This window comes from Rana temporaria, chromosome 9, assembly GCF_905171775.1.
Source record: "Rana temporaria chromosome 9, aRanTem1.1, whole genome shotgun sequence".
Taxonomy (NCBI): Eukaryota; Metazoa; Chordata; class Amphibia; order Anura; family Ranidae; genus Rana; species Rana temporaria.
Window position 1 is genome coordinate 112,654,901 of NC_053497.1, and position 21,097 is coordinate 112,675,997.

The 21,097-nt window shown below is 44.8% G+C and overlaps 1 protein-coding gene across 3 annotated transcripts in view; it reads right to left on the reverse strand.

Annotated features, from left to right (window-relative positions):
* DBH (dopamine beta-hydroxylase) overlaps nt 1-21,097 on the reverse strand; it is a 158,038-nt gene that overhangs the window by 70,846 nt on the left and 66,095 nt on the right. For all 3 annotated transcript variants that reach the window (XM_040324160.1, XM_040324161.1, XM_040324159.1), the window contains exons 5-6: nt 19,455-19,557; nt 5,793-5,959 (exon numbers count right to left, since the gene is read on the reverse strand). In XM_040324160.1, coding sequence (XP_040180094.1) covers nt 5,793-5,959; nt 19,455-19,557 — 270 coding nt within the window. The remainder of the gene's footprint in view (nt 1-5,792; nt 5,960-19,454; nt 19,558-21,097) is intronic.

The following is a 21,097-nucleotide window of genomic DNA, read 5'->3' on the forward strand; positions in this document are numbered from 1 at the left end:
CAAGTCATTGAATCAGGAACCATTGATCACTGGATCAGCATGACAGCTAGGCAAATTGTATATTTAGAAGAACAGGTCAGCAACGGCAGCTTGCACACATTTCTTTCAGTTAGCCTAGGTTCAAACTGAATGGCGGGTTTGAAATCTGAACTCGCACGATTTCAAACTGTTATTTCAGTCTGACTTCGGTGGCGATTTGAGAGACATCTGTGTGGGTTCATGCACAGATGTCTATTGAAGTCGCCAAAAGTAGTGCAGGAGCTACTTTTGGAAATCGGTGCGGCACTGCAAACTCAGGGTCGCACAGATTCGGACAGTGCCGTTGCCGACCCAATGTGAACGTTGGCTAAAGGTTCCCTTTAAATGTAATTTTAAGACATTCACACGGCTTCTTATTTTAAAATAAACAGTTATTTTTTAATCAGCGCTGCGCAAACTGTTGGCGCTATATAAATTCTGTAAAATAATAAAACTGCAGCATAGTTTTCCTTTAAACTCCACAATATTTCCAAGTGCATTTGCTTCTGTGTGACAACAACACACTGTGTCTGACTCTGCAATTAATTGTTACAGGGAAAGTTTTCTGTTCCAATAAAGAGATAAGTCAAAGCCATCAAACAACAAACAGATCTGCTATGTCCCGGCATGAATACATATCAAAGATTCATCACCGCTTGTGTTTCATGAGCAAGAACTGCAATCATCCGCCAAGTATTCCCTGTCAGCTCGCATTGGTGTAAATATGCAACTTGTTCGGCTCTGCTGCAGGTGGGGGGGGGGGGGGGATTAACCCCATGTATGACAAAACAAAGCAGCTCCTTAGAACTTAGCTCTGCCACTCCAGTAAAGAGGATCAGGTGAAATTGCTGCTAAGAATTAAAGGGGTTGTAAAGGTTCGTTTTTTTTTTTCTAAATAGGTTCCTTTAACCACTTAAGGACCCCTTCACGCCGATTTACGTCGGCAGAGTGGCACGGGCGCGCAACCAGGTCCGAAGCTCCGTGACCACGGAACTCGTGGACCCGATCGCGCTGGAGTCCACGGAGCTGAAGAACGGGGAGAGCTGTGTGTAAACACAGCTTCCTTGTTCTTCACTGTGGCGCCGTGAGCGATCGTGTGTTCCCTTATATAGGGAATCACAATCGATGACGTCACACCTACAGCCACCCCCCCTACAGTTAGAAACACAGATGAGGTCATACATAACCTCATCAGTGCCCCCTTGTGGTTAACTCCCTAACTGCAATTGTCATTTTTACAGTAAACAATGCATTTTAAATGCATTGTTTGCTGTGAAAATGACAATGGTCCCAAAAATGTGTCAAAATTCTCCGAAGTGTCAACCATAATGTCGCAGTCACGAAAAAAATCGCTGATTAGTAGTAAAAAAAAAAAAATAATAAAAATGCAATAAAACTATCCCCTATTTTGTAAACGCTATAAATTTGGCGCAAAACCAACCGATAAACGCTTATTGCGATTTTTTTTACCAAAAATAGGTGGAAGAATACGTATCGGCCTAAACTGAGGAAATTTTTTTTTTTTATATATTTTTGGGGGATATTTATTATAGCAAAAAGTAAAAAATATTGCATTTTTTTCAAAATTTTCGCTCTATTTTTGTTAATAGCGCAAAAAATAAAAAACGCAGAAGTGATCAAATAACACCAAAAGAAAGCTCTATTTGTGGGAAAAAAAGAACGACAATTTTGTTTGGGAGCCACGTTGCACGACCGCGCAATTGTCAGTTAAAGCGACGCAGTGCCAAATCGCAAAAACTGGCCAGGTCCTTTAGCTGCCTAAAGGTCCGGGTCTTAAGTGGTTAAGCTAGTGCATTGTTAGTTCACTTACCTTTTCCTTCGATTTTCCTTCTAAATGTTTTTTTTCTTTGTCTGAATTTCTGACTTCCTGTTTCTCCTTAGTAAGCTTGTCTCTGTCATCCGAGCCGTTCTGGCTGGGAGTTAGTCAGCCAGAACATCTTACTGAGGAGGAACAGGAAGTGAGAAATTCAGACAAAGTAAAAAAAAACATTTAGAAGGGAAATCGAAGGAAAAGGTAAGTGAACCAACAATGCACTAGCTCAGCGTTTCCCAACCAGTGTGCCGTGGCAAAATGACCCCCAATCAGGCGCGTCGTTAGGGGTGGGCTAAGGAGGCTGGAGCCCCGAATGTGCCGCGGAAAAGCCCCGAGTCTCGGGCATGGAGTATTTAATTACGAGCCCCGAGTCAGTGCAGCCGAGCAGGGACCATTCCCCGATCTCGCCCGCCATGTTTGGTGTCCTACTCAGGCGCCCTGTGATTGGGCGTATGGGGGTCATGTGCGGCGTGGGGCTGGCCTGTCTGCGCTCGTCTTGAAGTCCCGCCTCCGCACATGACCGCTGTACGCCCAATCACAGTGCGACAGGGAAATACGTATCGTGATGGCGGGAGATGAGCACTGTGTGAGCCGCCGAGACTGCCTGCGAGGCGAGCTATCTTCTTCCCCTCCGCTTCCCCGACTCGGCTGGCTCGGTAGAGATCATCATGAAGGTGCAGCGCCATGGAGCGGGCTGCGGGTGGATGGCGCTGGCGGGAAGTCGGGACAGAGACAGAGGTAAGGAGGACGGATTTGCACCGAGCCGTGGGAAGGGGGGTGTGTGAGTATTGCAGGAAGTTGGACGCTTACTGTAGGTGTTGGGGGTCAGGTGGGTCAGTGTAGGTGTCGGGGGTCAGTGTAGGTGTGGGGGGGGGGTCAGTGTAGGTGTCAGCCAGGGGTCAAAGAAAAACTAAATCAGAATCCAAAAAGTGAAGATAAAGTTTGGTGAATAATAAGTTCCAAAATACTCTGGCAATACCATGGTTTATTTTGGGACTTATTATTCACCAAACTTTATCTTCACTTTCTTGGCAAGCAATGTGTCTTTTTTGGGGAGTTAACCCTTTACGGATTTGCTTTTGGAATTAACTCTTCACAGACTATGTTATGTTCTTTTTGGACTCTGCAGTAGTTTTTCTTTGAATACATTTTTCACGTATCATTTGTTTACACTTCTAGGTATAACATTTATGTCACACATGGTTTTAACCACATAGCGCTGCACTCTTTCCATGTTTTGCTATCTATCCTAACTTTTTTTATTTTTTTGTAGTGAACGTAAATGCCAGCTGCTTTCTCATACACTTTATCATCATTTTTATTTTTTTATTATCTTCTTAAATTAGTGCAGCGTTTGCCTTAGGGCTTCTTTTTTTCTAATGTCACATGTGTTGCAGGGTAAAGTGGTTCAGGGCGCGTAGTGCGGGAGCGTCAACAATCCTTGCACCAGCCCTGGTGGTCAGTGTGCAGTGTGTGGGTTAGTGGTCAGTGTGTGGGTCAGTGGTCAGTGTAGTGGTCAGTGTGCAGTGTGTGGGTTAGTGGTCAGTGTAGTGGTCAGTGTGTGGGTCAGTGGTCAGTGTGTGGGTTAGGAGGGAAAGGGAGCTTTGGCCACGGGATGGTTGGAAGGCCAACCATGGAACCTTAGACTGGCCTGACATACACACACACACACGCTGACACACACACACACTGACATGTAGGTCAGTGTGTATGTGTGTCAGGTAGGTCACACAACCCCACTGCCCAGCCAAAAAACCCAGCACCACTCCACCGCGCCCCCCCCCCCCCCCCAGGCCGGCTTCGGGCTGAACCCCCTGGTCTTTTTGCCACCTAGCAACACCCCTGCCCCCAATATAGGCAGCTATCTGATAGCTGTGCGGGCCTCCCGACCGCGTCTTGCCAACCGAATACGTCATCGGTTGCTATGGGAGGGTCGGGCGCACGCACTGTTACGTGTGACGTGAGAGCCGCGGGTACAGGAGAAGACTCTGCCTGGCGCGCTTTTCCCTGAGAGGGAAGAAGAACGAGTGAGTAATAGAGGTGAAAGTATTTGTACCTGTCACTATGAATGTGAATGTGAATAGTTTTATTGCAGGCATGGTGTGTATAAAAAAAAAAAAAAAAAACTACATAACACTTGGCACTTTCACAGTGACTCACTTCATTGCAGGCATGGTGACTTTTTTTAAATGTAATTTATTTACATGGGCTATGTGGGTTATTATTGATAATGATAACTGTATAATTTAATACTGCAGTTTGGCCGCAGTGCAGGTGTAGCGCAGTGTACCTGCGATTTTCATGTGGTTTCTCAGACTTATATTATGTCCCTCATTTTTGGTGTGCTTTCAAAAAATGTACCAAAAATTAATAGACATAATAGAAGTTTATGAGAAACCACATGAAAACCGCTACACCTGCGCTGCGGCCAAACTGCAGTATTGAAGTATACAGTTATCATTATCAATAATAACCCACATAACCCATCTATAATATATAAAATAAATATTAAATCACCATGTCTGCAATGGAATGAGTCAATGTAAAAGTGTAACAAGTGTTATGCAGGTTTTTTTTTTTTCACAAGAGCACAAAATTACAGATTTTAAATTGTTTGCCTGGGGTTATGGCTGAAGATATCAGCCATAACCTTGGTATTGTTTTTTTTACAGACAGTGGCTGGCTTTCTCATGAAAACGTTCCGAGCGGCTCTTGAGCCACTGGAACGCTTTCAGAAGTGTCGGGAGGGGATGTCCCCCCCTCCCACCGTCTCGTCTGAGAAACAAATAAAAATAAAAAATCTTTTGCTTTTAAAGGTAAAGGAGAGAGATGAGGTCTTTTTGACTTAGATCTCTCCATAAAGAGGACCTATCATGCTTATATCTATTACAAGGGATGTTTACATCCCTTGTAATAGAAATAAAAGTGATTTTATATATATATATTTTTTTTTAAAGGGACAGTGAAAAGGGAAAAAAAATTATAAATAAGACAACATTTTTTTTAAGCACCCACCCCATCCCTACGCAAGTTAATGCGCAAGTCGCACACGCATATGTAAACAGTATTTGCACCACACATGTGAGGTATCACGGGTTTGGTGTGCCTTGAGATTCTGACAGATTTTAAAGGGTGCCTTGGTTAAAAAAAGGTTGAAAAACACTGGGTTAGAGGATAGTCAGAAGTCTTTATCTGTATGCTAGTTTTAGGTTAGTGATGTTGGAAGCATTAAAGGATTTAGATCAAGATAACAGTCATAAAAATTGCATTTTATTAGGGAGAGCTGTACTGTGAACATTAGTGCAAGGTCTTGTGTTCACAAGCTTTGGGCTTTGTGTCGCTAGCATCAGTTTGACATCATTGTTGAAATGCTTCTAGGATCATTCAGAATTTACTGACAGGTGCATTTGATCTGCAGTTGACCTCCTTCTGACCTGCATTTTACCTGCTTCAAGTGGGTTTTGCATTCATATAGACATGTGACATGCAGGATGGCAAGTCAGGAACTGTGGCAATGTTACACAAAGCCAGCAACCTATGGCAATGATAAGCAATGACGGCAAAGAGAAACTGGTCATGATCCGTAGAAAATAACTGCTTCTGTTACCATGGATACATGTGCCATTAATACACAGGATCATTCTGATAAACAATATTGCTGTCTATGGAAACTAGCATATCAAACTTGATTTTTTTATTTTTTTTATTTATTTCCCAACTCTGATCAAACACCTGAAATACAAACATGTAAACTGTCATACCTACTACTAAAAAGTTACTTTTCTGTTCAAGCAGTTTTGAGATCCAGGTACCCCTGCTGGGCAGAACTGACAATCCGTTTGAAGTTCAGCTTTATTTCAAGTAAAGGCAGAGTTTTTAACTTTTAATTGCCATTTTTCACCTACAAAGAATATGAATGGAATTCAGAAACTGCACTCACCATCTCTGTGCATTTATCCGTACAGTATCCAGTGAGGTGGAATGACTTTTGCCGTGGAGGAATGGCCATCACTGGTGTATACACCAAACCTAGCTCCATTATGCCAGCATCAAACTTTCGTAAAGATGGCGTATAATGCAGACGGATGCCTGATGAGTCATGCAGACCTGAGGGAAGATGAGACCAAAATTGGATTTCAGATGTTTATATACTAGTGATATCAAAGATTCCAGTCAATCCATGTTCCAGTCAAACATAAAGTTATGCATTTAAACTGAGAGTAAGCACAACTAGTTCTAACCATGGTCCTATCATTCCTCTTCTGCACCTGGCTGCATCACTAGCTGAACTGAGCTATAGTTATGTAATTATTTGACCTAATAAAGTGCAGCCAGTGTACTCCCTGGTTTCTGGCTCCACCCTCTGTAGGGGCCGTACATCATATGACCAGTACAGGGACAAGGTCATCTAGAGCCCAGGGCAAACATGCCAAACTGTGTCCCCCCCCCCCCCCCCAAGATGTATGAGCATTGTGTGTCAGCAAAAAACTCCCAACAAAAGCACTAATCTACAGGCTTACCCCCTCAGCACAAATCTTTGCCCCTCCATCCCCCAAATCCCCCAGTTCAACCTCCCCCACTCCACAAAAAGAAAAATTACCCTCCCTAGCACAAATCCCCTTCTAGTACATATTTTCTCCCCTCACTTCAAATCCTCCCCTCCCAGCACAAATTGCCCCAAGTCCATTCACCTAGTACAAATCTTCTTCCCCCATTCCCCTCTCAACACAAATCCCCCTAAAAAAAAATCCCTCCGAAAACAATACTTATCCCCTGCAGCCCCCCAAATTCCCTATTCCAACACAAATCCACCACACCTCACATGATATCACAGTGCCCAGGGCAGGCAAATACAGATTGACATCAAATTGTGTAAATTCTGCTTGGAGTTCAGCTTTAAGATTTTTTTTTTCAAATTATACAAGAACTCAGACACATTGTAGTGATTTACACCTCTTTCTGCCCCTTTTTAATTAGGGGTCAGATGGATAGCGTTAGTTCATGGACAGATTTTACTTGTTATAATTTCCTTTTGCTGTAATTGAAAGAGGATTCATAGATATCTTCATAGCATTTCTGAAATACTCAGAAAGGGCCAAATCAGCTGGGCCTAAAAGGAGTGGACAACACTGATACTGTTACAGAAGTAATAGCAGTATTTTCAGTGATAAGAGGAAGACAGGTATGAAAAATCACTTTGTTTCGTAAAGCTGAACTCTCCAGTGACCAAAATCTATAAATAACTCAAGAATGCCAATGCCAACGCTTTGTGTGTCTCTCTGTATTGAGCGGGCAGGGAGGAGCTTGGCACTATCAGCTGTGTGGCACCAGACAACCAGAGAAACCCACATCGCTCGCTGCTGCTATCGCACACTCAGGACCAGAGATCTACTAATGAGCTTACACCTTGAGGTGGTAGTAATTAAATGAGACTGGTTGGCAGAAAAAAAATAAAAATTCACCAAGCTGATATATGACAAAAGGGAAAAACTGGATCGTTGAACAGCAATCATTGTGCTGTTAGATTTCATGAACATCCAGCATCAGAAAGTACTGTGGAGGATAGGTACTGTGAGCCAATCAGGTGGCACTACACTGCACAGTGCTATCAATCTACCATGTTTTAGGAATTGGGGGCCTAAGCTATTTATGCAGTTTACAGGAGGGGGAGAGTTTAGGAACAAGCTGGCATGAGGACACTTACCCACTTTATACTGAAAGCTGGAGGTGAGGGGCTAGGGGTATTAAAGGATATAGTGGTGCAAATCTTTTGGCTATTTAGAAGGGGCGTGTAAATGAAAAGAGAATTAGAGATCCTTCAATAGCTGAAACAATACCAAAATAGAATCACATTGATATATTGCATACAAATGACGAATATGTATTTAAGATGCAAACTGCTAAAAGTGATTATGGAACGAAATCTAAAAAAAGAAAAACATTTAAATATCTGTGCTCACCCTGAGATTGTATATATACACCCCAATGGTCAACTGCATTTTCTTGTGTTTCTGGGTGAAATAATTCCTGCGCCACGATATTTGGAGTAATGCAAGAGTTAATTTCCTATCTGCTAGATTACATAAAGCACTGTCATTTTCTAAAAGTGTATATGCAGAGGGTTGCTAGGTATTGCTGTGCCGCTATTGATAAACCCATTATACCACTATCTTATGTAGAGACAGCTTATGTTGGGGTTGGAGATTTTTTATTAATTTTTTGTTAAAAAAAGGACCGATTTTCCTCCTCCTGAACAATTTTTCAATCTGCTTCAATGTCATCAGCGAAAGAAGACTGACAGCTCAAAGATGAAATGATCTGCAGAGCTTAGTGGGAATACCAGCAGGGGGATAGGATGCTCTGTGGGTACTATGAGGTAGCTATTAAGGAAATACAATGCTCTGCAGGGTGATGTAAAGTAAACAGTCTGGACTTGCAGTGTTTGTAGGGTAGGGTAAGGAAAGCAGCCAGGACATACAGTGCTCTGCAAGCTACCATAAGGTGAGCAGCCAAGACATAATGCAGTCTAGCCACTTCAGCCCCGGAAGATTTTACCCCCTTAATGACCAGAGCATTTTTTGCGATTCGGCACTGCATCGCTTAACTGACAATTGCGCGGTCGTGCGATGTTGTACCAAAACAAAATTGTCATCCTTTTCCCCCACAAATAGAGCTTTATTTGGTGGTATTTGATCACCTCTGCGGTTTAAATTTTTTTCGCTATAAACAAAAAAAGACTAACAATTTTGAAAAAAGAAAAAAGATTTTTTACTTTTTGCTATAATAAATATCCCCCAAAAATAAAATAAATAAAATATTTATCAGTTTAGGCCGATATGTATTCTTCTACATATTTTTAGCAATAAGTTTTATATTGATTGGTCTGCGCAAAAGTTATAGTGTCTACAAAATAGTGGATAGATTTATGGCATTTTTATTATTATAATTTTTTTTTATTAGTAATGGCGGTGATCTGCAATTTTTATCGGGACTGCTAAGAATAAACACTGATTACTGTGTAAATGTCACTGGCAGGGAAGGGGGTTAAACACTAGGGGGCAATCAAAGGGTTAACTGTGTTCCCTCATTGTGTTCTAACTGTGGGGATGATGGGCTACCTAGAACATGACAGAGATCACTGCTCCCGATGACAGGGAGCAGTAGCTCCCTGTCATGTCACTAGGCAGAACAGGGAAAGGTCTTGTTTACATAGGCAATCGGCCTCTCCTCATCGCGATCGCGGGCCACCGGCGCCCGCTAGCCTGGGATTACGAAGGGACGTACAGGTACGTCCTTTTGCCCACACGTGCCATTCTGCTGATGTACATCAGCGTGCGGCCATCGGGAAGCGGCTAGAGGGTATTGTAAGGTGAGTAGTCAGGATATACAATTGTATCGCTACCCTTGAAGGAGCCACTGGTTAAGATGGGTCCTCTGTTTTCTGCCACAATCTCCCAGAGGCCTCACCCCTTCTAAAACACCAGGTTGATAGAGAAAGCAAGCAAAAACTGTGAATATTCCCCTAAAGCGGATGTGCCATGAAAAAAAAATATTAAAAGCCAGCAGCTACAAATACTGCAGCTGCTGACTTTTAGTATTAGGACACTTACCTGTCCTGGAGTCCAGCGCCGTCCGCAGCAGAGGACGAGCGATCGCTCGTCACTCTGCTGCTCCCCCCGCCATCCTCAGTGAGGGAACCAGGAAGTGAAGCGCTCCGGCTTCACTACCCGGTTCCCTACGGCGCATGCGCGAGTTGCGCTGCGCCGCTGATTGGCTGCCGCTGTGCTCTGGGAGCCGAGTGTTCCCAGAGCACAACGGGGGGAGGACGGGAGGTGACGTTCTGCCCGCAGTTTACCCGAAACTGTGTGGTCGGAAGTGGGTACAAATACCTGTCGTTAGACAGGTATCTGCACCCCCCTCCCCCCTGAAAGGTGTCAAATGTGACCCCGGAGGGGGGGAGGGTTCCAATCAGCGCGAGTTCCACTTTAGGGTGGAGCTCCGCTTTAACCCCAATATTGAGAAAGGCATCAAAGCAGTTGGTAGAGGTGAACCTAATATATTGTTACTCGGAATGGTTGATGACTGAACAAATACAAACATAACAACATTCATGGTGACACAGTCCAGCAGACTGAGTAGTGAATGTAAAAAAAAAAAAAAAGTGGGGTTAGCCATAAAAAGGCATAATACATCCAGATCAGCATAAACGGTAGAAGTGCCATGCAGGATACAAAAAAGGCAGTGAACAGAACTTAATTTAACAACACAGGAACTATACTGCCCGTATGCTCTAACAGTGGACACAGTCAGCATTGAACAACACAAACAGTGTAAAGGAACAGTGGGAAGGGGGGTTGGTACGATTAAAGTGTTACTAAACCCAAAACAGTAAAATCAGTCTGTATATAAACCTAAGGAGTTAATCTTCTGCATTGTCTAAAAAAGCTGTTTGATCCTGTCTTCTCCAAGCCTCCCCTGCTTCCATGGTCCCCAACCCATCTCCTGTTAGAACAGAGCCTTGGGGACAAGCTGCACAAGCTCAGTTTGGTGTGTATTGCTGGAGAGTTTTTTTTCCTCGGAAGAGTGCCTGTGATCAGCACAGGGCCAATCAGCACTGTCTAGAGTAGACAGAGGGTCAGGGATCCTGCAGCCTCATAGGACAATCAGCCTGCCTTGCCCAAGCAATATTGTGTGTTTGGCTATACTTACAAAATGTACCTGTTCCAAATTACAAACAGATTCAACTTAAGAACAAACCTACAGTCCCTGTCTTGTTTGGATCGCCTGTATACTGCTGTTCAGAGTATATAGGGCCTGGGGGCCCCACGCCTTTTCTTTTTTTAATTTGTTTGCGGGCTCCCCCTTAATATCCATATACGACCCAAAGGGCCTGGTAATTGGCTGGGGGGGGGGGGGGGTATCCATGCCGTTTTTCTCAATAATTTTCATCCATATTGCCGGGACCCACCATTACATTACAGCCGCAAGCAGTTTTAAATGACCTTTATTAAATACAATTTTGTCTAGGGACTGTTCTTAACACGGGAAACACACACTACTTTACAGGCATACTATAGACACCACCCAGGTACGATATTTAAAGGAATATTTCACTTTAAGCATTATTAATATCCTTGCTCACGAAAAAACTGAAGTTTTTAAAACATTTTCGTGCATTGATACAATAACTTGCATATTAGCCTTTAAAATTCACACTTTTGATTTAAAAAATTCGGGTCACATAGACTTTAACGGTGTTTGAATGTTCCCGCAAACTTTCGGTCCGTTCGCATGTTCTGCCGCGAACCGAACTGGGGGGTGTTCGGCTCATCTCTACTCTCTATCCTCCAGTAAAAAAATGGAAAGGATATACAAAAAGTTAATACAAAGATTGGCTGCCAACACAGCTGTAGACAAAAAGCAAAATGTGAATATGTAAAAGTGTAGCGCCAATTTTTATATGTGAATATAAATGTTAGCAACACATGGTTTAGATGTAATAAACAAAATATATAAATGTGTAACTCATCAGTTAAATCGAATAACACCACATAACTATATACAGCAAATCTCACTGGATATAATAAAAATACCACCTGCCAGTGAAAAATACTGTATAGTTAAAGAAAAGTGTCATGGACATGCAATAATGTCTGGCAGCTTACCTTCTCCTCCATGTGTCCATTAGAGGCCTGACTTTCTTTCTGGCTGCCTTTTATCACCTTTCCTCCCTGTATGGCCCACCCCAGGCCATCCCAGGAAGTCTATATTAACTGTTGCACTGCAGGTCTGCTTTTCTGTTCAACTTTGTTTGTTAGCTTGTGTTCCTGTCTGCCGTGTGCTACGTTAACCCTTCTGTGTACCGATTTTGGCTTGTCTCTGACTACTTCTGTTTGCCTGTGACCCTGACCTTTGGCCTGTCCCTTGGTTACCTTTGTCTGCCTGTTGCCCCGACCTTGGCTTACCCATCACTATCCCTTGTGTCCTCAGTGGCTGCTTCCCCTCTCTCCCTACGGAGCGTGACCTGGGGGACTCCAGGGGCCGCGACCTGGGTTCCGTTGCAGCGAAGGCCATCCTCACCACTAGAGGCTCTGGTGAACACCTGCTGGACCTTAGACTTCATGCCTTGGCGATTCTTGGGTTCACATTTCCTGTCCATCCGCAGCAGTCTGCTATTGGGTTTACTACCTTGCGGTGCACCCCTGTCTCCATCGGGGCACATTTGTCACCTGGCCACAGGTGACATGACAAAAAGGAGGTTGAGTCCCAAAAATTTAAGATAACAAAAGCTGACAACAGTCCAAATGTGTAGAAGTAATCTGACAAATCAAAATGAAGAATCCATCACAGGTGCAACCCTCTAGAAAGACAATAGTCAGAAGCACCGCCACCGGTAGTAGGAGGAGGCTTACTGGATGTCAATGACTTAGTAAGGCATATACCACCCAAGTCACGAAAAGCTTATAAGGTCGGTCAGCTCGATGGGTACAGCTGGTCCTAAATTCAACCGGCAACTCGACACCAGCAATCCACAAAGTCAATGTATAAGGAAAGATATATAGCGTATGTTCTTGTTGGGGACAGAGACATGGTATCCATATGCCATTCGTAATATAATGAAAGAAACTCATATAGCGCGATACCGTTTAGGAGTAGTATTTATTAAAAAATATAAAATACAAACTCACATTTTAGGTGGTCATCATAGACTTATCATAAAGTACAGGCACAAGAGCGATGTATGGAACTCGACTCGTTTCAATTAATGTTGCCATCTGGGGTGTGGATTCCCCACATCTACATCGCTATTTAAAGATAAAATCCCTACTTTTTATCCTCCAGTAGCCTAATGCGAGCAAGAGTTGGGAGACCCTGGAGGCCGCGACCTGGAGCCAGTTGCAGCGAAGTCCATCCCTATCATCAGGGGCCCTGGTGAACACCTGCTGGCTCTTAGACTCCGCGCCCTGGGGAATTTCATGCTCCAGCTCCCAGTGTGATCCGTGTTGGTGCACCAGAGGACCTTCTTTCCTGAACTACCCAGAGCTCCATTAAAAGCAGTCAGCTGTAGGGTCCACTACCTTAGCGGTGCACTTCTGACCCCAATGGTGTGCATCTGTCACCTGGCCTCTGGTGACCTGACAGCTACATACTGCCGATGAGAAGAGTTCCATGTTCTGTGTACTGCGGGAGACCAGATACTAAACCCAGGACCCTGCATTCATTGTAACACTTTAATGAAAAGTGCAGTCTCTAAGAGAAGTCTTCTGCCGGCTAACATTGTGGTCCTTTAAATGACCATTTGTGCACTTGAGATAGACCTCCTATCCAGCAAGCAGTAGGATAAGAAGAGATGTACTTCTTTCTAAGGCAAGGCAAAAACGAAGCAAGTAAAGGGTGTGCAATAAGGTTGAAGTATGACAGCAGCCCTGAGATGGCAAGCATGCAAAATGGGCTTAAGTGGCAAAATACCAGATTGCTATGGTTGGATGCTGGTTGATGAATACTATGAGTGTCCTGCTCTCAGTGGCTTGTCTATCGATAAAGGTACAAGGTTGGCTGGTGGTCCCCTCACCAACTCCTTGGCACAGCAATGAAATCTCATGATAAAAAGGGACCCTTTTTTGGTCCAGTTCCTTTGTAGTTGTGACTTGGATGACAGTGCTCTAATCTCTTGGCAGCAGCCCCTAAAGGTGGCATTGTTTCCGGTCCTCGTGTAGCACTACCCCCGAAGGAGCTGCTGGTTTGTTTTGGGTGGCATGTTACCTCTGTATCTCCGCCATCTAGGGTACTTGATGAGAGTTGTAGTAAAGGGAATGTCCACACGACAGGTGTCTTTTCTGTGCTTTTATTACCCAGCCGGGTAAAAACGATCAAACAGTAGAAAGGTGACGGGATAGCAAATAGGAGACAGCAGATTCAGTTAACTGCATACGGGGAAACAGTCCTGCTTCCGACAACACTTTACTTCGCCACTCCAGCCAGAATGGGTGAAGCGCACCTGGACAGACCTCACCAGCCTGGCAGCCAGAGTGTCACCCGAACTTAGGATCAAGTCTCTGCCACAGACCATCCCAAAAAGAATGGAGACAATTGTGGTCCAGAATCCTCTCTCAGTAGATTCAGCACCCAGATCTCCTTCAGGTAGTTTTGCAAATTAGCGGCTGACAGGCGACCAACATCCAGCCTGTCAGATCCCGGGTAGTCCCCCGATCAATGGACAGACCCCTCCTGGAACACCAGCCTCGTGCTTGGTATCCTTCAGACAGACTCTTCATCGGTCAGCTTCCTCCAATTGGACGGACAGCTCAGGACCCCCTCCAGATTGAGGACCCAGTCGCACAGCAGATCGATTGCTCCAGGCCAACGTGGTCCCGAAACCAGGAACACTGCTACCCACGCACACCCCAGCCAGGAGGGCCATATGCGGAGGTGTCGTGGAACGGCTACCCCAATGGTGGGCGCCACACGAGAAAGAAGAACCTCGAGGCAATGGTGTCTGCCCCCTTTATACCCCTCCCCAGCATGCACAGCTAGGCGGCCCACACCTGACTGGCTGCTAAGGAGTGGCACTCAGAACACTTGACCACACTGCCGCCACCTGCCATCCGGGGGTGACGGGAGTCCCCGAACAAAAGGTCAGCCCACAGCACAGCCAAGCTAGATCAGAGACCCAAATTTAAACAGTCAAACTAATTCAGAGCCAACTACTTCTCTGAATTCTCCCCTAAATTTAACATAACACCGGCCCTGGAAGTAGCCAGGCGCTACACTAGCGATCTCCAGTCTACTCCCCCAGGCTTTCCTCTCATGGCTTGTCCCCTTCGCTTGCTCCAACAGGTCTGGATACTCGGACTCCCACAGCGCCAAGAGCCCAGGCTTTTTCAGGCAAAAGAATATAAAACCCTTCAGGCTCCTTCTGTACCACACAGGCTGTTGGGATCTGTAGTTCAGAAAGACAGTCGTTTCATTACTTGCCTGCCATCTTGAACTACACCTCACAGGACTCCAGGTGTTCTACATTGAGGTCTATGAGCTTGTTGTGACTTGGCTCTTCTCCTGCTATCTGGAGGAAAACTGTGCAGCAGCATTAGCAACTCAGCAAAGTGGAGAAGAAAAGTATAAGAGGGTAGGGGGCGCTATAATTAAATAATAGTATGTGGATATAATCATTAAATAAATGACATGATTATAACGATAGTAATCACACAATCAATCAAGTGCTGTGCAGATGGGTGGTGTGACAATGCCCAAATTGAACACCAACAAACTCAAAAAAATGAATAAACAAAATCAAAGTGCAGCAGTGCAGTTCATTATTGTGGTAGATACCACTGATATAAAAGTGACTAATTGAAAGTCCTTTAGTAAAGTGCTGTGTGCTCAAACAGTAGCCTTCAGATCCACTGTAGATATATCCACTTTCACCGACTGTGAAAAATCACCCAAAATGTGCTCAAAATGAGGATGGCGCCTTACCAGATGTTGTTGACCCTTTTAGTAAAAAAAAGAGGTCAATCACAGCTTTTATGACAGGTGTATGGCTTCATATAATACTCGGACTCCTTGGATTCGACCAAACTCCGATAACAATACACGGTATGAAGGGAAGAAACCACAATAGTATAATTCAGTTTTTATTAAAAGAAATATAAAAACAAGGTGCCAAATGGCTGCTTACTCTTGTCGGTGCCTTAGACCCGGCACTAAGGCTGAAAAACGTCTCAATAGTGGAGAGATGGCCCCTAGCGCTGGGGAGGCTGGCGTGCGTTCCACCTCCAAGATTGGTGAACCAGCGGGACCGGAAGTTGCGTAGCTGTATGTGACCTCGGGAGCCCCAGTGTTGGGATCAATTTCCCTGTATACTAGATGCACAGCATTCCCCCTTCTTTCACCGAGAATAACAAGGTGCTTTTCTGCAATGGCGTCCCTAGGGGGGGCCAGAGGGGGCCCTGATCCCCCCCCCCCAACATTATGTTGTGCCCCACCATGTGCCCCCCCCCCCAAAAAAAAAACATTCTTTTTTTTTGGTATTTTGTTCAGGCCACTGCTAGATTAACACAGTCTCTGCTGAGAGGGAGAGCGTCCCCAGTAAGCTTCTGCGGGGGATTCCTACCCCTCCCTCTGCTCACCGACACTGCACAATGCGAGCGCTCACACAACCACAGCCGCCCGATCTGCTCCTTCCCCTGTATCCTCATTGGCATGGAGAAGAGCGAGTTGCAGGAAGGACTCCACGAGCTCTGTGGGGGGGGGGGGGCCCAAGCCTTCATCTCAGTTACTGAAAAAACAGACTGATTTCTTCCATCCTTAGGACAGGAGAACCAGCCTGTAAATTCCGGGAGTGGTGACTGCAAGCTGAGCCGAGTGTCAGTTTATGACACTCTTTCACAGCCCAGTGAGTCCAGCCACCCCCCCCCTCACTCTCCTCACATACGAGCAGGGAGGAATACAGCTATCACTATCCCGGCATGCTGTATCTGGAGAGAGGGGATGTGTGGGCGAAAAATATGAAAATCAGCAGCAGTCCTGGCTGTGTGTGAATGATACCGGAGATTCTAGCCTGTACAGTGGGTAAGTGTGTGCACTGCAGACTGCAGTACACTGTAATCACTGAACTGCATTATCTCCATCCCTTCTCTCCCCTATCTGTCTCCCTCCCCCTCTCCTGTTCTTTCAAGACATTCAAAATGTACTTTCACTTTCAGTTAGGCAGGTAATATATGGTGCAAATTTCTTTCCTGCATCCACAGATTGCAGGAAAGAAACTTGCATGATTCCCCCATCAACACAGACAGTGGTGACAGGGGAATATCCCTCCTGCCCAGCAATTGTATTCTTCCAACAAACGGTGATTATCACTAGTGGCTATAGCAACCACTAGTGATAATCATAAGAGAATCTGCTCATTAATGGTTCAAATCTCAGCCAGTTCCTGCTGAACCAGCTGAGATTTAAACTGTCTATGGCTGGTCTTAGCTCTTAGGCAGCCCATGCATTGATCACTTTTTTTCATTCAACTATTAGGTTGAATGAAAAAAAAAAAAAGAAATGATCCAATTCCCCCATCTACACATTATAGGTGGATGGGGGAATCCTCCCAGTGTGGACCAGTGCTGGAACAACCAGAGTTGCTGTCCTGTCCAGGCTATTCACAGCGCTGGTCTCTGCCTCCATGGCAGCGGCGGCAGCATATTGGAATCCAGTGCTGGTTACTTTATGGGGCTGATGTACAGGAGGGCCAGCACAATTTGTTGTTAGAAATGGGCTGGGCATGTTCAAAATTCCACATGCCAGAGCCTACCAGGAAGCCCACACTGCACAGCGCTAATCACAGGCAGTGAGAGATTTCCCGGTCCGCAGCTGCACAGATCAGGAAATGTCTCACTGCCTGTGATTAGCACTGTGGAGTGTCGGCTTCCTGACGGGATCGGGCATGTGGGATTTCAAACACACCCAAGTCCATCTCTAATGGTTGTAGACAGTTGAGCTCCCTGCAGGTTGCTTAGCAGCAGTGGACCCTTCTCTGACATGCTGATCGTGATGCAATCCAGGTGATGCTCCTATTCAATCCTAGTGTTAAATATCAGTGATTTTATTGATCAAAGCCCTCACTTTACAGGCATAGAGACCACATGGCTAAACATACGGTTGATTATATATATATTTATATATATATATATATATATATATGTGGTTGTACTCTTGATGCTAATAAATTCTGTGATTATTAGATCTGACTGGGAGCATCACCTGGATCACATCCCGATCAGCATGTCAACAGAGAAGGTTATACAGCATTACTGCTGCCAGGTGACCAGCTGGGGGCTCGGCTCTCTAAAACCAATAGTGCCAGCCTTCCTTTGCATGCACCCATAATGTCACCAGCACTAGGTCCTAATAGACTGCCGCCACTGCCAAGGAGACAGATGCCAGACCAGCGCTGTCAATAGCAGGGACAGGACAGCTGGGCAACCCCACAGTGGCAGAACACCAGGGCCCGGTGGCAAGACAACCTTTGCAACCCTGATAGTTCTCCCACTACTTTGGACCCTTATATTTTCTTGGTGTGCTGGTGACATATATCTCTTGTTTTCTGCCACCCTAGGGGGCCCCAGTATAGTAGGAAGGGAGCTCACTGCAGAACATGTGAAAGGGCCCATTGTGGGATCGTAGTAAAGGGCCCCAGGATATATATATAATTGCATTTTATAGTTGGCCCCCCTACTTTTGTCCATGTTCCCCCATGTGCCCCCCCTGAATATGAAAGCTGGAGACGCTGCTGCTTTTCTGTGGTATACCAGTCTCTCTATGTCCCAGACTAGCTGTGCCCAGCCGGGCTTGCTCCCAGATGTCACTCTTACCCCCAGGTGTACTAGTACTCATCTCAGAGAACACTTAGCCTGGCCTAAAAGACCTTTTGCATTTCACTCACAGTCCGACTGTAAACAAAAAGTTAGGGCGACTACAGCTGGTTAATCTGGGTGTTAAACTACCTCATACAGTTTCAGCCCTGTAAAGGGCCCTTTCATGCAGCAGCAGACTGCGTTCACATGACTCTGGGGTGTGTGGCTCCCATGCCCCATTTCACTGGACTCCTCCCATCCTGGCACTTATATGGGCACTAAGTCTACCCATTACATCACTACAGAAAGACTTTGTCTGAAAGGGGACATAGCACCAAATTACCTAATTCCCTCTATCATACTATTTTGTGACAGAGCCAGGACATGCAGTGCTCTGCAGAAAACTGTAAGGTGTGCAATCAGCATACACAGTATTCTGTAGGGTATTGTAAGGTGGGCAATCATCATACATTTCTGCAGGGTCATGTAAGGTGGGCAAATAGGATATACAGTGTTCTGCTGGGTACTGTAAGGTGGACAATCAGGATATACCATGCTCTGCAACGTAATGTAAAGTGGGCAGTCAGGACATACAATGCTCTGCAGGGTACTGTAAGGTGGGCAGTTAGGACATATAGTGCCTTGCAGGTACTGTAAGGTGATAGGTCAGGACATACAATGTATGGGGAAGCTGCACATGTGTGATTGATCACTGCAAGATGCTACTGTATGTTACCTGTGTAGCTTACCCCATTGGTAAACATCTATCTCATTCGCTTAGCTGCTGCTGCTCCAAATAATAAGTTGCTAACAGTTTTAGTCTTACAACTGGCAACTGAAGATCTTCTGTGCAGCTCTAGCCTACTGATGTGACTGACAGCAGGTGGATACATCTTAATATCAAGAGACTACAATCACCCATGTACAGTAGCTTAGCCCTCATTGGTACTCTATAAAGATCTTTGTAATATGTTGGTGCTATATATCACATAAAAAAAGCTTTCTATGAGAAATATAGATCATGTGTCACCTCCACTCTAGCATTGGAATCACAGTGATATTTTATTAATGCAATATACTGTAATATGAGTATAAACACCCACCCCAATAGCTCCTGCTGGACGACAGGTACTGTCTAATACAGAAGCTCTTTTGTCAAATGCAAGAACTAGCCCCAGGTCACCAACGTGTGCTGCACACATTCCACCCCAACTTCCAACAACAGACAACATCCAAAATATGAAACTAGCAGGGTTCACCTTTCAGCTCCAAAGGATTGTGATAATGAACCTCAAGCCGTAGGAACCTTGAAGACCTTGCTCCCCCAAATGATAAGCCAACATCTTGTGGGTAGTAAAATGGCTGAAATTGTCAAAAATAACTAGTGTTAGGATCCAGTTACAAGAGAAGTTTGTTAAGTTTACACACAGTTAAAGATAGTCCGTCATAACTGAGCATATATCATTATATTACTATAATTATGCAGGCTTAATTAGGAAAAGTTTGCATTTGCTAGTTTAAAGGGGTTCCCTAAATATCTTCCTTTACCTTAGTGCAGTCCTCCTTCACTTACCTCATCCTTCGATTTTGCTTTTAAATGTCCTTATTTCTTCTGAGAAATCCTCACTTCCTGTTCTTCTGTCTGTAACTACACACCGTAATGCAAAGCTTTCTTCCTGGTGTGGAGAAAGCCTCTTGAGGGGGGAGGGGGCGAGCAGGAGTGTCAGGAGGCCCACTAACACACAGCTTCTTTTCTCTATCTGCAAAGTAGAGAGTGTCCTGACTTTCCTGCTCACCCCCTCCCCCCTCAAGAGGCTTTCTCCACACCAGGGAGAAAGCCTCACATTACGGTGTGTAGTTACAGACAGAAGAACAGGAAGTGAGCATTTCTCAGAAAAAATAAGGACATTTAAAAGCAAAATCGAAGGATGAGGAAAGTGAAGGAGGACTGCACTAAGGTAAAGGAAGTTATTTAGGGAAAAAAATAATTCCTTTACAACCCCTTTAGGATTAAGTAATAAAATTCAGATGCAACCTGTTCAAAAGTGTGACCACCACACCAAGTGAACACAGGAAATAACTAAAAATATACAGGACTTTCAGTGGCACCTAATACATATAAGGATCAATAAAAATTCAATACTTTTTTTTAAAGTCTTTAAAAAATTCTTACTAAAAGAATCAATGTGATAAATTGTGTTGCATTGTCCAACTGACAACATTCGCCAAATGTATGTAATATACATAGCATGGTCTCGCAATAGTTTGAAGACCCTATTAAATTACAGGGTTCACAAAGTTGTACAGTCCATTAGTGATGATAAAGGTTATTATTACCCAACACATTTCGCAGATAGACTCTGCTTCAGCAGGAAATGTAGTAGGGAGCATAGTCATGAATGCAATCAGAAACCAACACTCACTGTGCCCATGCACATCCCTAAATGCCTCCAAAGGACCACAGGGGAATGAAAACATATCAAATACACAAGTGGTGCAGCACAATAGTAGGATACTGGGCAATCAACAATATTATAGAGTAATTGCCACAGACAAAAGAAAGATAGTCATATGGCTAGCAGCAAGTATCAATAATAGGATAATTGTATTAGTCTAAACCAGTGGTCTCAAAGTACCGGCCCGCGGGCCATTTGCAGCCCGTGGACTGGTTGAAAATGGCCCGCAGGCAGGGCGGGGGGGTGCCGCGGAAGTGGGGGGGAGTAGATTTCCTTCACATGCAGAGTAGTAGCGCAGGAAGCGTCTCTGTCATAAGTTCACTTCTCAGTCTCACGCTGCGGCTGCTCCCCGCCCCCCGGCGCCCCCCCTCTCTTCTCGTCCAATCACATTTGCTTGTGATATCACCTGGGATGGACGAGAAGAGAGGGGGGGCCGCCGGGGGGCG